Source organism: Nansenia antarctica (genome assembly GCF_963989245.1).
Source record: "Nansenia antarctica genome assembly, chromosome: 1".
NCBI lineage: Eukaryota > Metazoa > Chordata > Actinopteri > Argentiniformes > Microstomatidae > Nansenia > Nansenia antarctica.
This window is the reverse complement of record NC_137674.1, coordinates 22,702,849-22,723,180: the sequence shown is the minus strand read 5'-3', so window position 1 is coordinate 22,723,180 and position 20,332 is coordinate 22,702,849. Positions and strand designations below refer to the sequence as shown.

At 43.0% G+C, this 20,332-nt stretch overlaps 3 protein-coding genes across 3 annotated transcripts; 1 reads left to right on the top strand and 2 right to left on the bottom strand.

Moving 5' to 3' along the window:
• Positions 1-1,348: 1,348 nt before the first annotated feature.
• Positions 1,349-3,929, bottom strand: LOC308165450 (putative G-protein coupled receptor 132; the record flags this gene model as incomplete). The annotated part of the gene is made up of 3 exons (XM_080539605.1): positions 1,349-2,125; positions 2,634-2,947; positions 3,905-3,929. The coding sequence occupies 3 exons, from the start codon at positions 3,927-3,929 to the stop codon at positions 1,349-1,351; spliced, it is 1,116 nt and encodes a 371-aa protein (XP_080395731.1).
• Positions 3,930-8,632: 4,703 nt separating this feature from the next.
• ahsa1b (AHA1, activator of heat shock protein ATPase homolog 1b) lies at positions 8,633-16,287 on the top strand. Its single transcript, XM_080535901.1, has 9 exons — positions 8,633-8,762; positions 10,005-10,195; positions 10,385-10,467; positions 11,177-11,294; positions 11,954-12,042; positions 13,393-13,518; positions 13,801-13,902; positions 14,252-14,303; positions 15,153-16,287. The coding sequence occupies exons 1-9, from the start codon at positions 8,683-8,685 to the stop codon at positions 15,323-15,325; spliced, it is 1,014 nt and encodes a 337-aa protein (XP_080392027.1). The 5' UTR covers positions 8,633-8,682; the 3' UTR covers positions 15,326-16,287.
• An 898-nt stretch (positions 16,288-17,185) lies between these two features.
• Positions 17,186-19,628, bottom strand: LOC308165342 (dr1-associated corepressor; the record flags this gene model as incomplete). Its single annotated transcript, XM_080539499.1, has 6 exons — positions 17,186-17,218; positions 17,648-17,759; positions 18,248-18,364; positions 19,035-19,128; positions 19,391-19,463; positions 19,584-19,628. The coding sequence occupies 6 exons, from the start codon at positions 19,626-19,628 to the stop codon at positions 17,186-17,188; spliced, it is 474 nt and encodes a 157-aa protein (XP_080395625.1).
• Between the last annotated feature and the right edge of the window lie 704 nt (positions 19,629-20,332).

Genomic DNA, 20,332 nt, shown 5'->3' with positions numbered 1-20,332 from the left:
TCTACTGTGACTTTTATTTTAATTTTTTATAATCAGTTTTTGAATTGATTTTCAATTTGAATTTTTCAATAAACACATTTCTTGACTTACACAACTTTTGTATAAACTGGTAACAATATCATCGAATAAGTCTTGCTGTCATCAAACAGAAATAATACAGAGAAAAGGACAACATATTAAATAAAAAGAAAAATCACCTCTTACATTCATCACTCATCCAATTAGTCAACTTCAGTCTTACTACCGACTAGCAATATATATATATCCCAAGTAGCCTCCCCATTTTGCTGTGTATTGTTCAGTTCTGTCCATAGAACTGAAGGACATTTGTTTGTATGATGCCACCTTTGCCAACTCCATAAGCCTCTACTGTGACTTTCATACCAGACTGCTGATGAATGTCTCATCAAAACAGCATTTAATAAACACCTTTAATGTAAGAAAAGCTGTGTCTCATGTTTCTTATGTGTCTCATGTAAACCATAGTGATTCTATGATGCACTTTCTCAGATGGTGTATTGAGAAAAAAAGACATTTGTAACAAAGTCAGTCAATTTATTTCAGTTATACTAAATCAGATATAAAAATAGAATAAAATAGACATCATGCATGCAATTTGGGCTACGAACATTGTTGAGACACAATAGCTGTTTGAGTGTTTGTCGGTGAGTGTATGCAGTGTCGGCAGAAATAGTGGATGTGGGTGTGGGTGTAGTAGGTGTGGGGTTTGTCACCTGTCCCTGACCTGACCACAGAGCTCCGTGTACAGAGTTATGCTACATGCAGAAACTAACCGCAGTCATGAGCGATCCTCACAGATGTTTTTATTTAAAGATTTCTAGATTGTTTTTGTTATTGTTATCCACAATAATTACTTATTATTATAGTGAATTACATTATTTAACATCTTTGAGTGCATGACAGCATCCTCTGTCTGTAATGTCTTGGGTATCCAGCCTTCATACATAAGACCAAGGTGAACTTCCTGTTGTCAGGAAACATTTTCTGTTACTTCCTGTTCGATGACATGGAAAAAAGCGGATCCCAAACAGGCAAAAAAATGATAATACTGAGACTTGAGAGTGATCGACTGGACTCTCCATCCAGACCTAGAAGACGCGCTAGCTCCAACCAGCAGTGACAAACTCGCTCCTAGGGTCAGGGTTAGGGTTAGACAGGGTTGGGGTTAGGGTTAAGGTTAGGGTCAGGGTCAGGGTTAGGGTTAGGGTTAAGGTTAGGGTTAGGGTTAAGGTTAGGGTTAAGGTTAGGGTTAGGGTTAGGGTCAGGGTTAGGGTTAGGGTCAGGGTCAAGGTTAGGGTCAGGGTCAGGGTTAGGGTCAGGGTCAGGGTCAGGTGCAGCGGTCGCTCTGTGAGTTCCTCAGGCTGTGTCCTCCTCTCTGCTGGCCACTCTCCGTGAGACGCGGGCGCAGGGAGCTGGTCCCGCTGCGGAAGCTGTTCAGGCCCCGCCGGATCTCCTTCCGGACGCCGTCGCTGGCCAGCACGTACAGGATGGGGTTCAGCGCGCTGTTGAGCGTGGACAACCCCAGGGATATGGTGTACGGTGTGTAGACGCGCGTCTCAAAGTCACACTCGTCCTGAGCGGCGGAGGCGGAGAGGTGGAAGGTGACGGCGCGCAGCAGCAGGATGACGTGGTACGGCCCGAAGCACGCCAGGAAGAGGACGATCACCGCCACCGCCAGGTACCGCACCTTTATCTTCTGTTGGGGCCGCAGCCCGGAGCTCGCCTGGACGTTGGCCAGGATCGCTCGGTTGGTGAACACCAGGACGGCCAGAGGGAGGAGGAACCCCACCCCCACGCGGGCGCAGTTGAACGCGGCCACCGTGGCGCTGCTGTGGCCCGGCTCGAAGCAGCTCCTGGAACCACCAGCCTCCCCCCCCGCCCCCTCCCCCCCCTTGTCCACCTCGCCCTCGGGCATGAAGAACACGTTCAGGTGCACCCCCGCCACCACCAGGCCGATGACGAGGCACACCGCCACCGCCGTCTTCTGCCGCCGCAGGCCACGGGACTCGATGGAGTACACCACGGCCACGTAGCGGTCGGCGGACACGCAGCACAGCAGGAAGATGCTGATGTACATGTTGTTGAAGAAGATGTAGCCCGTCACCTACAAGAGGAAGTATTATGTCATGCAGTGTTCCTTTTGTCAAAAGTAAAACAGCAAGAAGCTCCTTTTTCTATACTGGGATTTCTTTATGGAACCATCTGCCTCTGCATATTCAGCAGTGCCAAAGCAAAGCCATCTTTAAAACAAAAGTGTCATATTTATGGGGAGAACTAATGGCTCACCCCTAAGAAAGAGAGGGTGTTTCCGTTTTGTTTTGTTTCACTTTATGTTTCCATGTTGTGTGTTTTAATGTGCTTTTTCTATGCTGTGTTCTTATAGTTTTTTAATTCTGTTTTATGATGTGATGTTTAGTTATATTCATTTTATGTTTTATACTGTGTGATGTTTTGTTTTATTCATTTTATGTTTCCATCGAGGACCACTTTGGAAATAAGTGTTTTAAATAATGCTTTCAAGTGCCTCAAGACTATCCTCTGGACATTACTTAGTGTCATAATGCGTAAATGATTCTATTGTAAAAAAAATCAAATCAAATCAAATCAGTCACCTTGCAGGCCAGCGAGCTCCAGGGCCACTGGTGGCCTCGGGCCACGTAGACGGCCCACACCGGGAGTGTGCAGAGGTACATGAGGTCACACAGAGACAAGCTCAGGAGGTAGATGCCCAACACGTTCTTCCGGTGGACCTGTAGGATGGTCATGCAGACGGTGGCCATGTTGGCAGGCACGCCGATGAGCAGGACCGCGCTGTACAGGACCACCAGCGGGATGCGGTCCTCGCTGTAGGGGAGGGTGCAGTTGGTGCTGCCGAGGCCGCCGCCGGCTGTCATGGTCTGGGTGGCGTCCATGGTCACCATGGTCACTGAGGAGACACCAGGAGAGGAGGTTACAGAACTTCAACTGACGTTGTTTTAGATGAAGGTGCTAGTGTTGTTATATATATACAACATAAAATAACAACAAACAAGCAACAGAAACAGTGTTATTGTCGAGCAGCGTACTGAAGCATTTATAAAGAGTGTTCAGTCTCCAACCATTTCACTTTTTCAACCAACCTATTTTCAGGGAGCTCTATCAACTGGTATATGACAATAGATATATTGGGACATTTTAGTCAGATATTTAGTTTTTCTAAATGATGTGAGCCTGAAGTCGTTGTCTTCCTCTCTGACTAGAGTCAGATTTAACCACATCCTTCCTGCCGCCACGCTCTGAGAGGAATTTTAACACAGCAACAGTCACTTTCAAATCTTTCTCATCTGAACTGAATAGTGCAATTTTCATATGATTAGACACAAACGTCAAATTAATCACAGTTTTTGAATAACACGGGTTGGGGCTCTCATAATATCTTCACACGTCTCTCATCACTCGATCGACCAAACATACATTTTTAACCCTTGCCTGATCTTTATAAACAGATACATATCCACGCTGAAGACAGTATGATCTCCTTTACTTCTTTTCATACCATCACAAGATGACACTTTCAAATACTACGTTATCCTCAATAACAGAATCATGTTCTGGGATGTATTCAACAACCTACGATACTAAGCCAATAAAAGACTCTACATGTAAAGTAAGAATATAATGTGTACGTTTTGAAAGTCCACAGTTTTAATATTTTATAAAAAAATATATAAGATTAAACAAAAAACAAACTAAACTAAAAAACAGTTGCATAAATTATAAAAGATTGAACGTGACTCATAATCTGACAGCTCTCAAAAACGGTCCCCAAAAATCCCTCGAACTATTTGTAATTGCGTAATATACCACCAAACTGAATTGAAGAAATACATTTTAAACTACTCACTGCTCTTGGTAGGTGCCAGTGCCATCTCAGCAAATGTCCTATTCTAGGTTGACTGACTGATCAAGACACACGTACACACACTCTGTAGTTCAGTACGACTGCTGAACCAATCACATTGTTGGCCCCGTTCCTCTTTTTCGCCTCTTCCTCTTGTTCAGACCAACCCCTTCTTACCTGTCCTGTCCTGACACCCGCTGCTGGGGCCTGCTTCTGCTGCTGTCGTCTAATCTGGAGCCGCAGACTGAAGACCTGTCTCCTCAGGCTACATCTTACAGTTCTTCTCTACTGCTTTAACACTAACACCTCTACTTTAACACTAACACACCTCTACCCCTCTAACACTAACATCAGAACCTCAAACACAATGACTAAAACCTGAAACTGGGGTATTTTATCTCACACCAATTCTTCACAATGACAAACACATTTCTTGCTTATCACTCATTTTGCAGCTCTAAACCACACAGTTAACAAAACACTAAGTACAAGAATGAATAATGAAGAACACTTCACTTCACTTCTGAGAAGTGGACAGTGTTTCAGAATAATAATAAAAAACAATTCTATTCTTGTATTTGTGTGTTTTATAGTTGAGTATGAAAACATAACAGTTTATAACAGGCTACTGTACGTATGTAGTGTAACACTGAAAATTATGATCATTCCCCAGTCCCCACTCATCCCCTCTACCCCCCTGTACAGACCTCTTCATCCCCTCTACCCCCCTGTACAGACCCCCTCTACCCCCCTGTACAGACCTCTTCATCCCCTCTACCCCCCTGTACAGACCCCCTCATCCCCTCTACCCCCCTGTACAGACCTCTTCATCCCCTCTACCCCCCTATACAGACCTATTCATCCCCTCTACCCCCCTGTACAGACCTCTTCCTCCCCTCTACCCCCCTATACAGACCTCTTCATCCCCTCTACCACCCTGTACAGACCTTTTCAACCCCTCTACCCCCTTGTACAGACCTCCTCATCCCCTCTACCCCCCTGTACAGACCTCCTCATCCCCACTACCCCCTTGTACAGACCTCCTCGTCCCCTCTACCCCCCTATACAGACCTCTTCATCCCCACTACCCCCTATACAGTTTCTCTAGTGTGAATAAATGTATACCTTTTTTAAAGTAATTCTTCCTTTTTCTAGCATTGTGACTGCCAGTGGCCCCTGGTCCTAGCATAGATTACTTTTTTCTTATGATGACTGGTATGATGGATAGATGATTCAGTTACTTAGACAAATGTTTTTGTTGTAAGTTGCTTTGGATAAAGGCGTCTGCTAAATGCCAAAAAAAATGTAAATGTAAAGGGAACTCTATGTAGATAAAAGAAAAAGAAAATTTCAAAGAAAAAAAATCTATCCATACACATACAAGTCAGTGACATTGTTTACATTATCGGTATCAAAGCGGAGCGTGCAAAGAAGCATTTCAACAGATATCGATCTTCAGCCACACAGAGAGAAACTTGAGACATGAAAGGTTATTGTGTGGAAACAAAACAAAAGTCTAGACAGCAGCTCAGTTCACTTCCTGTCAGCTCTTCCTGAAGAAAAGGAAACCTAAAAGGTGAGCTCACCTGGCAGGGTAGAGAACACCTCTACAGGGGATGACCGAAGAATGTCCACCATTTAATAACCCCCCCCCCAAAAAAAAACAGCTGTAGACAGAATCAGGAACCCACCAGGAGGTAGTGGTGGTGGATGTGAGAGACGACCATCCACAGAAGACTTCCCCAGCAGAAACACAAAGGCTACACTGCAAGGTGCAAACCGCTACATAGCCTCAGAAACAGGATGTTCAGGTTCCAGTTTGTTTGCAGAGTTCTCGTCCGTCTTATGGCGAAGATTAACATGTTCCACTGAGTCATGGCAAGAGGAAAGTGTGGAAAACTGCCCATGATCTCTACAGCATATTATCTTATTATCTGACGACCAAACCACCCTCAAGACCACCAGGACCAAGCTCCGGACCTGGGGTGATAGGGCCTTTTCAGCCGCAGCCCCGTCCCTCTGGAACGCCCTCCCCAACCACATCAGACAGGCCAACGCCCTCCCAACATTTAAACAGGCCCTCAAAACCCACCTCTTCAAGCTCGCCTTCACCAGTTAACCCTCTCCCCCTCCCCTTCCCATGTGTCCCCAGCACTACCTTCATTAGACCCCTATACTTTCTTTTATCTATTTTTTGTGTCTTTTTATTATTACTACTCAATCTTTTCAGCTAAAGCGTCTTTGAGTGTCTAGAAAAGCGCTATATAAGTCTAATGTATTATTATTATTATTATTATTATTATTATTATTATTATTATTGTGTTTGTCTATGTACAGTATGTATTTGTATCATTTGTATAGCAAGGCTTCCTTGAAAAAGACAAACAGTAGTAAAACCAATAGTTATACAAATACCCTCAAGACTCCAAAGGCAAATGCAAAGCCTAGAATCAAGACTAGACATGGACAGTTCTCTCATGTTGCACAAATTATGCGACAGAACACAATAAAACAATAATTGTCCTAATACTTTTGGTGTTCTGAAATAGGGGGACCATATAATAAGTGCTGGTGTTTCTAAATGGTGAAACCAATAAATATATATATATATATATATAGTATAGTATAGTATAGTAATAGTATAGTATAGTATAGTATAGTATAGTAATAGTATAGTATAGTAATAGTATAGTATAGAGCCAAAAGAAGAAAAGTATATGTTGCTTCACTGTCCAAAGTGCTTATAGTTTATAAGCCAGTCAAACATCTGTTCTATGTCTGTGGTCACACACACACACACACACACACACACACACACACACACACACACACACACACGCACATGCACACGCACGCACGCACGCACGCAGACACACACACACACACACACACACACACACACACACACACACACACGAGCCCTGTTACAAGACACAAGACTACAATAAGGATCACCCGGCAACACGATCTGATGTGATCTGTTACACCGGAACTGTCTCAAGTAACAAGACAGCAACAATGCCAATATAATAGAGAGACACTTCCGTTTCCAGCAGTTATATATAAATAACAGGACTCCATTCTCCTGTCAACGATGAACCTCTACGCGTCGTTGTCTTGACTTCAGAATAAAAGCGCGCAGTAGAAATGGAAAGTGATAGGATCACATGATTGTCTCCTATTCTAGTTGAAATAGGCTATGGAAATGTTACGGAACATAAAGTATATACAATTTAAAATTCCAAAAGTAATTTTTTCATCATTAACATTTACATGTTGGCTCATGTTACATGTCAATGTACTCCTAATGCCCTGTATATTTGTATAAACTGGACTTATGGCTGGTTTCGATTTTATCTGCTCATAATATTTAGCATGAATCTACTCTGCAACACTTTAAGAATATGGACAGGGGTGCACATAACTGGTGCGCCAGTGCGCATGCGTCGCCAAAATGCATGCTGCGCGGAAGATCAGCGGCATGAACGCGCTCTTGCGCACCAACAGCTGGAAGCGCTGGGAGAGGAATTTACTTCCTCAAAATCCAACTGCTGACTGCTGACTGCTGCATCACTGCAAGCCCCGTAACGCCATCACGACGACCACGGCGACTCCCCTCACGAAAACATTCGGAAAGTATCGTAACTTGTACTTTCATTCCGCGTATCGCGTATCGCACGGTTATCACGGTTATCACGCCGACACGTGAAAATTCAGTCCCAAACGACTCGTCGCTAAAAGGAAAAACAACACCAAGGGACTTCACGTTTCTTTTCTCTGAAGCTTTCAAACGTTCAGACGTTTGTTTTACAGCTTCATTATCGCACCTAGACCCCTGACCCAGGGAATATGGTTGGGAATTCTATTAGAAGAAAAAAAAATGACTTTGTTGCACAATCAAAATAATGAGCTATTTAAAGTGATAGCCTACAACATCCTCTACCATGGTTGAAATTGAGGACAGTGATAACTTACAGCAGTCAAGAGAGCAGTGATGATGATGATTAAGCTTGTAGCATAAATAAATGCTTAGGCTGTAACTTTTTGTTGAAAAGTTGATTTCAGTGTTTACAGAACAGAGCAATGCTTAAAGAGATGTCAGTTGATTTCATTGTGTTTAAAGAACAGACATTCAGTTAGTGCTTAAAGAGATGTCAGTTGATTTCATTGTGTTTAAAGGAGTCTGACAGACTTTCATGCTTAAAGAGCAGTCATTTGATTTTGCATTTGTTTCTTTTGTTTTGCACACAATCATTTGTTCGTTCATCTTTATTTATGAATAAATGTCGTTTTGCTAATATAAGTTATCCATGTATCCCTTTTTTATCCATCCTGTGGGACGGGTCGTGACTCGCGAGCTCGGGGAGCACCAAGCAGCATCCCTAGGTGCTCCTCTGAGCACTGGCCCCAAAAAGTTATGTGCACCCCTGAATATGGATCAGGTGAGTTTGAGTCTTAATATGTGTTTTACAAAATGTTACTGTGGTACATGGACACTAATTCCTTTTTAAAGTTAAATGTAATGTGTGGTTCATCCATCATTTTACAATGTGGTTCATCGAGTTTACTGCTTTTATTTTGAAATCGTGATTTACAGCCACCGGAAAATGATGGGCGGAATTCCACTAACGTAGATGACGTAACGACGTCACGCCACTACCGTTAGCCCAGTATTCCTGAAACCTGTCGTAGGAGGACAGTCAGGCATCGACCACCCGGCGGCGAGGTCTGCTCTCTTCTCCCGTCAGCTCACAGTATTGTTCACGTCTGAAGACACAACCATGGCGAAGTGGGGAGAAGGGGACCCTCGCTGGATCGTGGAGGAGAGAGCAGATGCTACTAACGTCAACAACTGGCACTGGTGAGGAAAGAGACGTCAGTCCGAGTCTGGTGTCAGCCAGGCCGCTGAGGCTAGCAGGCTAACAGGCTAGCTGGTTATCTGGCTCTCTGTCTCTCTGACCTGGACCTCAGACCTGACAGAGAGCAGCTAGCATGGAAGGATAGGCAGCTAGCCATCAGACGCTGCTGACCAGCTAGCTTATGGTGGTGCAATGATGAACACGGCATTATTCCTGGTGCTAACTTGACCGTTAACGCTAGCTAGCTAGCGAGCTAATGTGCTCTGTTCTAGCTTCTACTCTAGTTGCGTAGCGACGGTCACGGTGCTTTAGAGGTGTGTAGGGATGCTCAGTAGCGCGCGATTCATTCATCACTGTGAGCGATTGAACGGTTTACAGTATATGATGTTCGGTGCTATTAGATTAGATTAGATTCAACTTTATTGTCATCGCAGAGTACAAGTACTAAATAACGAAATGCAGTTTAGCATCCAACCAGAAGTGCCAATAGTGATATAAGAACATTATATAAATAGAACAAGAGGTAGTGATAGGTAACTATGTAATATACAGTATGTGCAGAGGTACTATTGTAAACATCAGTATAGTTTAGAGGTATATACAGTTATGGGCAATATACAGTTATGAGCTATGTACAGTGAGGTAGTTTATGTACAGTATCTAATGTGCAGAAGTATAAAAGAAGCTATGTCAGGACTCAGGAGACATGTGCAATGTGCAATATACAGTAAGTTCAAAGGTAGTAATGTAAACATCAGTAGTGCAAAGGTTAGTGATCACATTAACCAGGGATGAGCAGCCATCAAAGTGTTGTACATGATGAGTACAGTATATGATGTTGGGTGCTATTACACTACTCTAAAAAGGCAGCTGTGCTATAAGCTATACTGTCACCATGACCATCATTACTGATGCATAGTTTGCATGTACTCGTATGTAGTAAGCTACAATTGTCCCGTTCCAGTCAAGCTGAGATCTGAAGGATACACCAACAGCTAGGCAGGCATACACCAACATTAGCTACGATGACTTCATTATATGTATGAATGTATTTTCCTTTGTTGTAGATCTGAGTGTCCATAAAACATGTATTCAATGTCTGCTAAGGACGGTTAATGTGTGTCGTTATACATGATTAATTATTCACAGTGGCTAGCTTAACTGCTGGAAATCAAGTCATCAATCAACTACTTGGCTAGTTTGAATGATTCCATATTCACATCTGTTCGTCCTGGTCTGTAAAGGACTGAGCGTGACGCTACAAGCTGGTCGTCAGACAAGTTGAAAGCCCTGCTCCTCGGCCTGAGCGTGGAGAACGAGGAGGGCACGTGTGAGGTCACTGAGGTCAGCAAGGCCGAAGGCGAGGCCTCCATCAACAACCGCAAAGGAAAGCTCATCTTCTTCTACGAGTGGAACCTGAAGGCTACCTGGACAGGTGTGTCTGTCAGTGTGATTGGGGGGATTTACAGTTCTTGTTGTTATCATTATTGTGCATTTTTGTCACTCACCACCACCATGTTTTCTAAGTTCTAATTTCTGTCTCTTAACACACACAAAAAAAGAAATCACACTGCACATCCTTACACACTCGATCCTCAACGGTTGCTCTTGTTTGGTTTGTCAGGAACGTCAAAGACGGGAATCAAGTACACAGGAAATATAGAAGTTCCAAACCTCTCAGACGAAAACGACATGGAAGACCTCGATGTAAGTCGCCTCTGGAACTCCCTCCCCCCCGGCATCAGGAACATTGATTCAATCTCCTCATTCAAAACCCACCTGTTTACGCAGGCGTATCCCTGTTGATTTACTGTTCCTGTGCTGCTCTGCTGCCAGCTATGTTTTATACTGTATATTTCTATGTATTTTGTATTTTGAATTTTGTAACTGTTTTTACATTTGTTGTTGTACGGCGACCTTGAGTGCCATGAAAGGCGCCTTATAAAATAAATGTATTATTATTATTATTATTACATTTGGGACACGTGTAGAGAGATATCATATATACGTGTAGAGACACATGTAGAGAGATATCATATACCTGTAGAGATATATCATATACGTGTAGAAATATAGAGATTTGTGTAGAGATATAGAGATACGTGTAGAGATATAGAGATACATGTAGAGATATAGAGATTCATATAGAGATACGTGTAGAGATATCGTATACTCTCTAGTCTCATTCTCTGTACCGTGATTTCCTTACGGTTGTAATGTTAGTTAATGCAACATGTGCGATTCTGTGACTGATCAGTGTAATGTTAGTTAATGGTGTGTGGTTCTGTGACAGATCAGTATAATGTTAGTTAATGGTGTGTGGTTCTGTGACAGATCAGTATAATGTTAGTTAATGGTGTGTGGTTCTGTGACTGATCAGTATAATGTTAGTTAATGGTGTTTGGTTTTGTGACAGATCGGTGTGACGCTGGGTAAAGATGAGCCGGAGACGCCTCTGACGGCCCTGATGAAGAAGGAGGGGGCAGACAAGATCCGCGCTGCGCTGGGAGGCTACGTGGGCTTCCTCAAAACAGGCACGTCTACCCAGTTCCTTGTTGTCCTTTTCTGCTGTATTTCTGTTCACGAGGGGTGCAGCGGTTCAGTTGGCCCACGGCTCGGTTTTTGGGTCACGGTGGTTTCGGTTCGGTTTCAAAAACCGAAATAAATGACTCCACAACGTTACAGAAGCAACTTGACCTCCGACTTTCAACGTATCGCAGCATAAACCCAAAAGCCGACATTCACTAGTGTGTATTGAACCGTCCGGACAGTTCAATATAAAACCCAGAACCGTTTCACCCCTAGTGGTCACATTGAACTATGACTGAATATGTCATTACTGTGACCTGTTGTAGTCCCTACATGTTATCATAGAGGCTGTAGAAGCTAACGTGGTCCTCTGTGGCTCAGCTGGTGGAGCATGGCGACTAACAACGCTTAGGTTGTGGGTTTGATTCCCGCTGGGACCGTTTATACAGAAAAATGTACGCACTCACTGCAATGTAAGTCGCTTTGGATAAAAGCATCAGCTAAATGGCATTTATTGTTATTATGTATAGTATTGTATTCATGTTTAATGTTGTTATTATGTGTAGTATTGTATTAATGTGTCATGTTATTATGTACATTATTGTATTAATGTGTCATGTTATTATGTACATTATTGTATTAATGTGTAATGTTGCGTTCTCAGAGTTCACGCAGGGCATGATCCTGCCCACAGCTAACGGCGTGTCCAAGCCTCAGTCTTCACAGTCCAAAGCCAAAGTGGACAAAACTCAGGTTGGTGCCGTCATGACATTTACCTGTAATAACACACTGTAATAACACACTGTAATAACACACCTGTAATAACACACCTGTAATAATACACCTACAGTTGCAATCAAAATTATTCAGCCCCCATTGCATATTAGGTTTATTGGCAAAATAAACAATTTCTCATCTGTTTTCAATAAACAAAGTAGACAAGAACAGTTTCAATAGTTAAATCAAACTAATATTACCATGGTTTTTATCCAAACTCAACATGAAAAATGCTACTTTTAATCACTACTGCAGTCTCAAAATAATTCAGCCTCCTGTCTCAAGCACACCTGGTGCAACTATTCAAGGGCTTGATTAGTTCAGGTGTGCTTGAGATAGAACACATAAATGTCTGGACTGGCTGGGGGTTTGTTGAGAGTGACGTTTGATTGCATGTTAGTATGGCTAAGTCAAAAGAATTGTCCAAAAAGTTCAGAGAAGAGATCATTGTCTTGCACAAACAAGGAAAAGGATACAAAAAGATAGCAAAAGCACTGAATGTTCCTAGAGATACAGTTGGAAGCATTATGCTGTTTAAGCCATAGTGCACAAGTTCAAAGTTGAAGGAACAGTGGCTACACTACCTGGCCGTGGCAGGAAGAGGAATATATATATATATACATAAGCCACATAAGTTTTGGAATTCTGTTCTGTGGAAACAAAACTGGAACTTTTCGGGCCTCTGGATCAGCGGCATGTCTGGAGGAAGAAGAATGAAGCATGCTGAAAAGAACCCCCTGCCTGCAGTGGAGCATGGCGGTGGCTCAGTGATGCTCTGGGGCTCTGCTGCCTCTGACACTGGAAACCTGCAGCGTGTGGAGCTGCACGATGGATCAGTCAAGTATCAGGACATCTTAGGAAGAAACGTCACGCCGTCTGTGACGAAGCTGAAGCTTGGGCGTCATTGGACCTTCCAACAGGACAACGATCCCAAGCATACCTCAAAGGCCACCAAGGCTTCAGAAGATTCTAGAGTGGCCGTCAGTCACCTGACTTGAACCCTGTAGAGAATCTCTGGTGGGAACATCTTGTGTTGAATTTGGATAAAAAAAACCTTGTAATATAACATTGAACTACTTAAACAGTTCTTATGTAATTAGTTTATTGCAAACAGCTGAGAAATGTTAGATTTTGCCAATAAACCTAATGTGCAATAGGGGTTGAATCATTTTGAATGTAACTGTAACCCCTCAGTGCAGAACGGTTGTCTTCATAACACGTCTTGTGGGTGCTCGCAAGTGTCCGATGTTCAGTTAACTTTTTAAATGTTTAGTTTAGCTGAAACCTTTTTGTTTGTTTGTGTGTTTTGTGTTGTTCTGAACCCAGATCAGCTCAGGCAGCTCTGCCCCTCCAGCCAACACCGGCGTGAAGATCCCCACCTGTTCCTTCCGCATGACGGAGGCCTTCCTCACCTCGCCTGAGGAGCTCTACAGGGTCTTCCTCAACCAGGAGGTGAGACGGCCACATGCACTTCTGCCAGTTTGGGCTGTACTGGGCTGTCCTGGGCTGTCCTGGGCTGTACTGGGCCGTACTGGGCCGTACAGGCTTTGAAAGTACATTGTCTCATAACTAATTCTCCTGTAAGTTTCCATCACAAGTTATGTGTTTGTGACATGTCTGTTGTGCAATATATGGTTACTGAGCTGGTCTCTTGAATACTTCCTCCTCCATGTCTGTTCCATGTCTGTTCCATGGCTGTTCCATGTCTGTTCCACGGCTGTTCCATGGCTACAGATGGTGCAGGCGTTCACCCATGCTGCAGCGGTGGTGGAGGCAGAGAAAGGGGGGAAGTTTCGCCTGCTAGATGGGAACGTGATTGGTGAATTCAAGGAGCTGGTGAGAACTTCCTCCTAACACCCCAGAGCAGGACTCCTAACCCTGACCTGAACACACAGGACTCCTAACCCTGACCTGAACACACAGGACTCCTAACCCTGACCTGAACACACAGGACTCCTAACCCTGACCTGAACACACAGGACTCCTAACCCTGACCTGAACACACAGGACTCCTAACCCTGACCTGAACACACAGGACTCCTAACCCTGACCTGAACACACAGGACTCCTAACCCTGACCTGAACACACAGGACTCCTAACCCTGACCTGAACACACAGGACTCCTAACCCTGGTCTGAACACACAGGTTAAGACTCTTCTCTTCTCTTGTCTTGTTTCCATCAGGTTCCTGAGAAGAAGATAGTAATGAAGTGGAGATACAACACCTGGCCCTGTGGTAAGCCATGTTCTGTTGTCAGCAGAGACACATTTAGACCACACACACACACACACACACACACACACACACACACACACACACACACACACACACACACACACACCTAGAGCCATGTTCTGTTGTCAGCAGTGACACGTTTAGACCACACACACACACACACACACACACACACACCTAGAGCCATGTTCAAATACACATTTTACTCACGTATGAAATATGCACCAATTAACATCATTTAACTCCACCTCTCCTCCCAAATGGACTGACTTATATAGCACCGTTATCCAAAACGCTTTACAACGGCCTCTCATTCACCCATTCACACACCAATGGCGGCAAGCTACCATGCAAGGCGCTGGCCCGCTCACTGGGAGCAATTTGGGGTTCAGTGTCTTGCCCAAGGACACTTCGACATGTGGCCAGCCAGGGCTCGAACCACCGATCTGCCAACCTTGCGATCATTAGACGGCAGCTCTACCTCCTGTGCCACAGCCGCCCCATGGCCATCCTCCCCTGGCCTACAGAACACTATGAGACCTCCACTAACCTCTCCTCTGTTCCCCTGGTCTACAGAACACTATGAGACCTCCACTAACCTCTCCTCTGTTCCCCTGGTCTACAGAACACTATGGGCCGGTTTCAGAGACAAGGCTTAAGCCTAGTCCTGGACTAAATCACACTTTCAATGTAAAATCTCCATTGAAGATGTTTTTTAGTCTAGGATTAGGCTTAAGCCTTGTCTGTGAAACCGGCCCTATGAGACCTCCACTAACCTCTCCTCTGTTCCCCTGGTCTACAGAACACTGAGACCTCCACTAACCTCTCCTCTCCTCCCCTGGCCTACAGAACACTATGCGACCTTCACCCTGACCTTCTCCAGCCGGGCCGGAGAGACGGACCTGAAGCTGGACTGCCGGGGCGTCCCGGAGAGAGAGGAGGAGAGAACGAGGGCGGGCTGGCAGAGATACTACTTTGAGGCCATCAAACAGACATTTGGCTACGGAGCACGACTCTATTGAAGACGGGTGTTATTGTATTATAATAATGTTCTTGACTTTTAATTTCCTGGGTCCAAATGTACAAAATGTCAAGTTGAGAGGAGAAGAAGTGTTAGCAGAGAGGAGAACACGGGAGGTTTCTGTCACTGTTGTTTTTAAACGTAGACATTTTTTAATTTGAGAAGGGACGTGTGTCCGCGTTCTGGTCGACCACTCGAGGAGCGAGAGTAGAGTTGTTGTTTTGCCTTTCGGGCGGAAGATGGGAAATAACGAGGGAATGTTTTGAACCACTAATGCAAACTTGGTCTCTGCTCAGCGGGAGAGTTCAAAATGTTAGACGTTCTTTTTCTCAGCTTTTGTTTGAACAAAATATGATATCATGAGTTAACACTTTGGAAATTAAATTAGATATTTTTTTTACTGAAATAGCTTCTTTAAGGGCTGGTTTCATGGACATGGGTTAAGACTGATCCTAGACTAAGAAGCATCCTCAAAGGAGAGTTTCCATTGCTAGTGTGAACTGACCCTGGACTAGGCTTAAGCCTGGTCTGTGAAACCGGCCCTCAATCTTTTAAAAGTTAAGGAGAACTTGGAAGGGTATGCATGCTCCATTAAAGCTGAATGAGAAAAGGTGATCTCTTAACAGTACTGTATTCGTGGCCCATGTTATTTTCAGCAGAAGTGCAAACCATTACTGTATGTTCCTCAACTGTTTGTTTTGCATTTTAGTTTTCTTGCTCATTACAAAACCATATTTTCTACTTAATTATGTAAACATTAGATTGCGGATAGCTCTTAGGAAGAACATGTTACTAAGTAAGTAAGACACCCCAGAGCTTCTATAGACCTGTAAGTATTCTGTATTTACGGTTTAGGATGCTAGTAATTAAGCAAAGTTCCACAAGGCTTCAAAATGTGACCAAAAGACTTAACATGTAAGGTAAATTAATTCATCTATTTATTTATTTTATTTTTTTTTGTATTTCCCCCCATTATCATGAAACAAATACGTTCTGAGATACGTTCTGATTTCTTGTAATAAACTTGACCTTGCATCCTGGCCAGTGTGCTAGTATTATTATTTGTCTTACACACAACATCTCAAAACTACTGTGGTTCTTCACACTCATGTAGCTACAGTGTGTATGTTATCATCTGTTATGAATGTCTTTAGTTGAACATCTTATAGCCTTGTTATGAATGTCTTTAGTTGAACATCCTATAGCCTTGTTATGAATGTCTTTAGTTGTGGTTTGTAGGCGTATTTGCATATAGGGTGACACAAACACTGCACAGAGTTGACAGTTGATTCAACACATTTTTTATTATTATTATTATTCTCTATAGAACAGAATTTACAGAATCCACAACATTCTCAAATGTGAATCTTTTAAAAAAACGTAACAATTGCTATAAAAATGTAACATTACCACTGACCACAGATCCAAATATGCCATATGAGCACATACTTTTGTCATTACCAGTAAATAAATTATAGAAATGTCAACAACCACAAACTAGTCACCCCACCACCACTGACGAGGTGTTAACAGTGTGTTCTCTATATCCAACATGGAGAAGCAAAAACACACTAAATACATCCTGTGCATTACAATGATACTCAGAGATAAATACTTGTGTTCATTTTAGTTTAAAACACTAATTTAAATTTCTTATTAACCACAATAGAACTACTTTCACACACAAGTCGTAGAAAAAACACATTCTCTGTCATGTTATTGCACATCTTCCCATATCATTTTGTTCTCATAATGTCACCCTGACATCACAAAATGTTTAATTTAACATGAAAAAAAAACAAAGAAAGAAAGAAAGAAAGTCATGTTTAACAACACTGGCACATGGTCGACATGGCTCTGCTCACAGGCAGATGTACAGCTCTGAATCCCCGTCCTGGAAATAAACACAGTAGACATGTTAGACATCTGGGTTAAGCAAGCAGAGAACAGGGGGGCATTCCATCATCGTTGCTAAAGGAAAATCCAGGCTTATTCTGAAAAGCCTCGTGAGACTTCTAATCAAAAATAAGCCTGGATTGCCTTGTAGCGACGTTGATGGAATACCCCCCAGGATGGTATGATATCATAATGTTTTCACAATTAAAATTGGTCCAGAAATGGGATTGACTTCTACAAGATTGTCATAACACACAAGTGGCGAACAAGACTAGTGTATGTTGACGCACTATGATCATATTACTGAACAAGGCAATGTCTCCATGTTCACACAGTGTTAACCCCTTACACTGGAGCTGTCCCAGAGTTAAACCCTAACCCTTACACTGGAGCTGTCCCAGAGTTAAACCCTAACCCTAACCCTTACACTGGAGCTGTCGTGGTTGTCATGGTTGTCTCTGGAGTCGTTGTTGGGTTTCTTGGGTCGCTCTTCCACCTCGAGCTGCTTTGCGTTGGCAGAAATGTCCTGACGCTTCTTCCTGTAGAAGGGAAGACGTGAAAAATCACAATCACTTACAAGTGATAATAATAATAAGAAGAAGAAAAAAGTCTCTAGTACAAAATCATACGTGTGACTGCACCAGTATACAACATGAAAACAAATCGTGACGTTAGAATTATAGGGCCGGTTTCACAGACAAGGCTTAAGCTTAGTCCTGGACTAAATCACACTTTCAATGTAAAATCTCCATTGAAGATGCTTTTTAGTCCAGGATTAGGCTTAAGCCCTGTCTGTGAAACTGGCCCATAAGGTTCTATCTCCATTTTTGGTCAAAATTGAGTTTTTTACATAATCTGATCCATTAGGTGTTTATTAATGCCTGTGTGGTGTTATTTTTAAAATGTTGACTTTTTTTAGTTAGTAATTAGTTCCATCTCACAAAACATAATGGAATGTAAAAACTTTGACACTTATAATTCTAAGCTCACGAAATATAAAACATATTAGGGTTAGTTGACCCTTCACCTATAGGGCCATTTCCCCTTGCCTCCTCGCGCCTCCCTCTTGGTGGCCACGGGGGTGGTGTGCTCTGCCAGGTCTTTCAGGAAGTCAAACAGCTTCTCTGACTCTATGCACTGCTTCCTACGATGACATCAGAGTAAACTTATCAGTAGCCAATAGCAAACAAGTACACTTATCAGTAGCCAATAGCAAACAAGTACACTTATCAGTAGCCAATAGCAAACAAGTACACTTATCAGTAGCCAATAGCAAACAAGTACATTTATCAGTAGCCAATAGCAAACACGTACATTTATCAGTAGCCAATAGCAAACACGTACATTTATCAGTAGCCAATAGCAAACAACTACATTTATCAGTAGCCAATAGCAAACAAGTACATTTATCAGTAGCCAATAGCATATCATGGAAAAAAGAGTCAAGGTCCGTCTGTCGGTCTCTTCTGTTCACACCTAAGCAGACAGACAGACAGACTTACATGTGGGTGATGACATCACTCTGCTGGTACTTACATGTGGGTGATGACATCACTCTGCTGGTACTTACATGTGGGTGATGACTGATGACATCACTCTGCTGGTACTTACATGTGGGTGATGACATCACTCTGCTGGTACTTACATGTGGGTGATGACATCACTCTGCTGGTACTTACATGTGTGTGATGTCATCACTTGGCTGGTACTTACATGTGTGTGATGACATCTCTCTGCTGGTACTTACATGTGTGTGATGGACTCGGCTGGTACTTACATGTGGGTGATGACATCATCTCTCTGCTGGTACTTACATGTGTGTGATGGACATCACTCGGCTGCGCTTGGCCTGGGTGATCTGACAGGCTTTGGTCAGCAGCGACGTGAGGAACATCTCCAGGGCGCGAGCTGCTCTCTGTGGTCAGGGAACTGGCGCTCAGTTACCAAACGGAACACAGGCAGCATAACCCAATAAAATAACGTATTTATTACTTACAGAAACTCAAAGCTGAGCAACGAGGGGATAGGACAAACAATCGTTGGATCACTACTCTTAGAATGTATTCATAATAATACAGGTGGAGTGCACGTACATAGGACATAGGTAATATACAGGTGCGTAATCCAGGTGAGTCTGTAGGCGCAGCGCGTTACTGTAGCAGAAGGATACATATGATCACAGGCACGGCAGCAGCGATCCTCCCGACCTCAGTGTCTTTCTGCATGATCTTTTTAATACGAGCCTGAAACGCAGCAGGCAGGCAGGGGTCAGGACGGGGAGAGGCGCGTGCATGTCCGGAGGTGAAGACGGTTATTTCACAGCCAGACAGACACCACACATATACAACTGTTTGGTTACTCACTGGCGGAAAACGCACGTTGTATCTTCTCTTCTGGTGTCCGGGCATTCTGTAACTTTATGTCCCCGTTTAGGGTTACATTTTTTTATATTTTCACGACTCTTCGTCCTCAGCTCCATTTGTTGATGTTTCACAGGAAGTCACTGAAAAAAACAACCCAGGGTCACACCCGAGGGTCACACCTCCCTGACCCCATGACCCCGACCCTAACCCCGTGACCCTAACCCCGGGGAAAACACGATACATGTTGTAATGTTGTTGTATTTTATAGTTGATTACAAATGTATAAATGCTCCCCCTGAATAAATACAGAAAGGGAGATGATGTAAACGATAGACCAAAAATTAAACATGATAAATTACATCTAAAACAAGAATAATATGACATAAATTACATAATAATACTAATACTACCAGTACTAATACTACTACTACTACTACTACTACTACTACTACTACTAATAATAATAATAATAATAATAATATTTACATAATAATTACATTAAAATTGTGTTAACGCATTATCTAAATATTTTCTTTACTTATGGATATCAACAGCAGTCTTATTATCTGATTATGTCACGACCTGTTGCTGATTAGAATAACAGATTATAACAGTTAATAATTATGGCTGGGTGGGTATAAGGTCCACTGACACATGATAAAAGCTTTCCATGTCCCACTATTGCTTAGTTAAACACTTTTCCCTGGACAGGACAGATCATGATCAGTGGTGTGGTGATTGCTGCCTGT

Coding starts and splice junctions, on each gene's coding strand:
- ahsa1b (XM_080535901.1), top strand. CDS start 8,683: ATGGCGAAGTGGGGAGAAGGGGACCCTCGCTGGATCGTGGAGGAGAGA. Junction 8,763..10,004: donor AACGTCAACAACTGGCACTG/GTGAGGAAAGAG, acceptor TGGTCTGTAAAG/GACTGAGCGTGACGCTACAA. Junction 12,043..13,392: donor CCAAAGTGGACAAAACTCAG/GTTGGTGCCGTC, acceptor TTCTGAACCCAG/ATCAGCTCAGGCAGCTCTGC.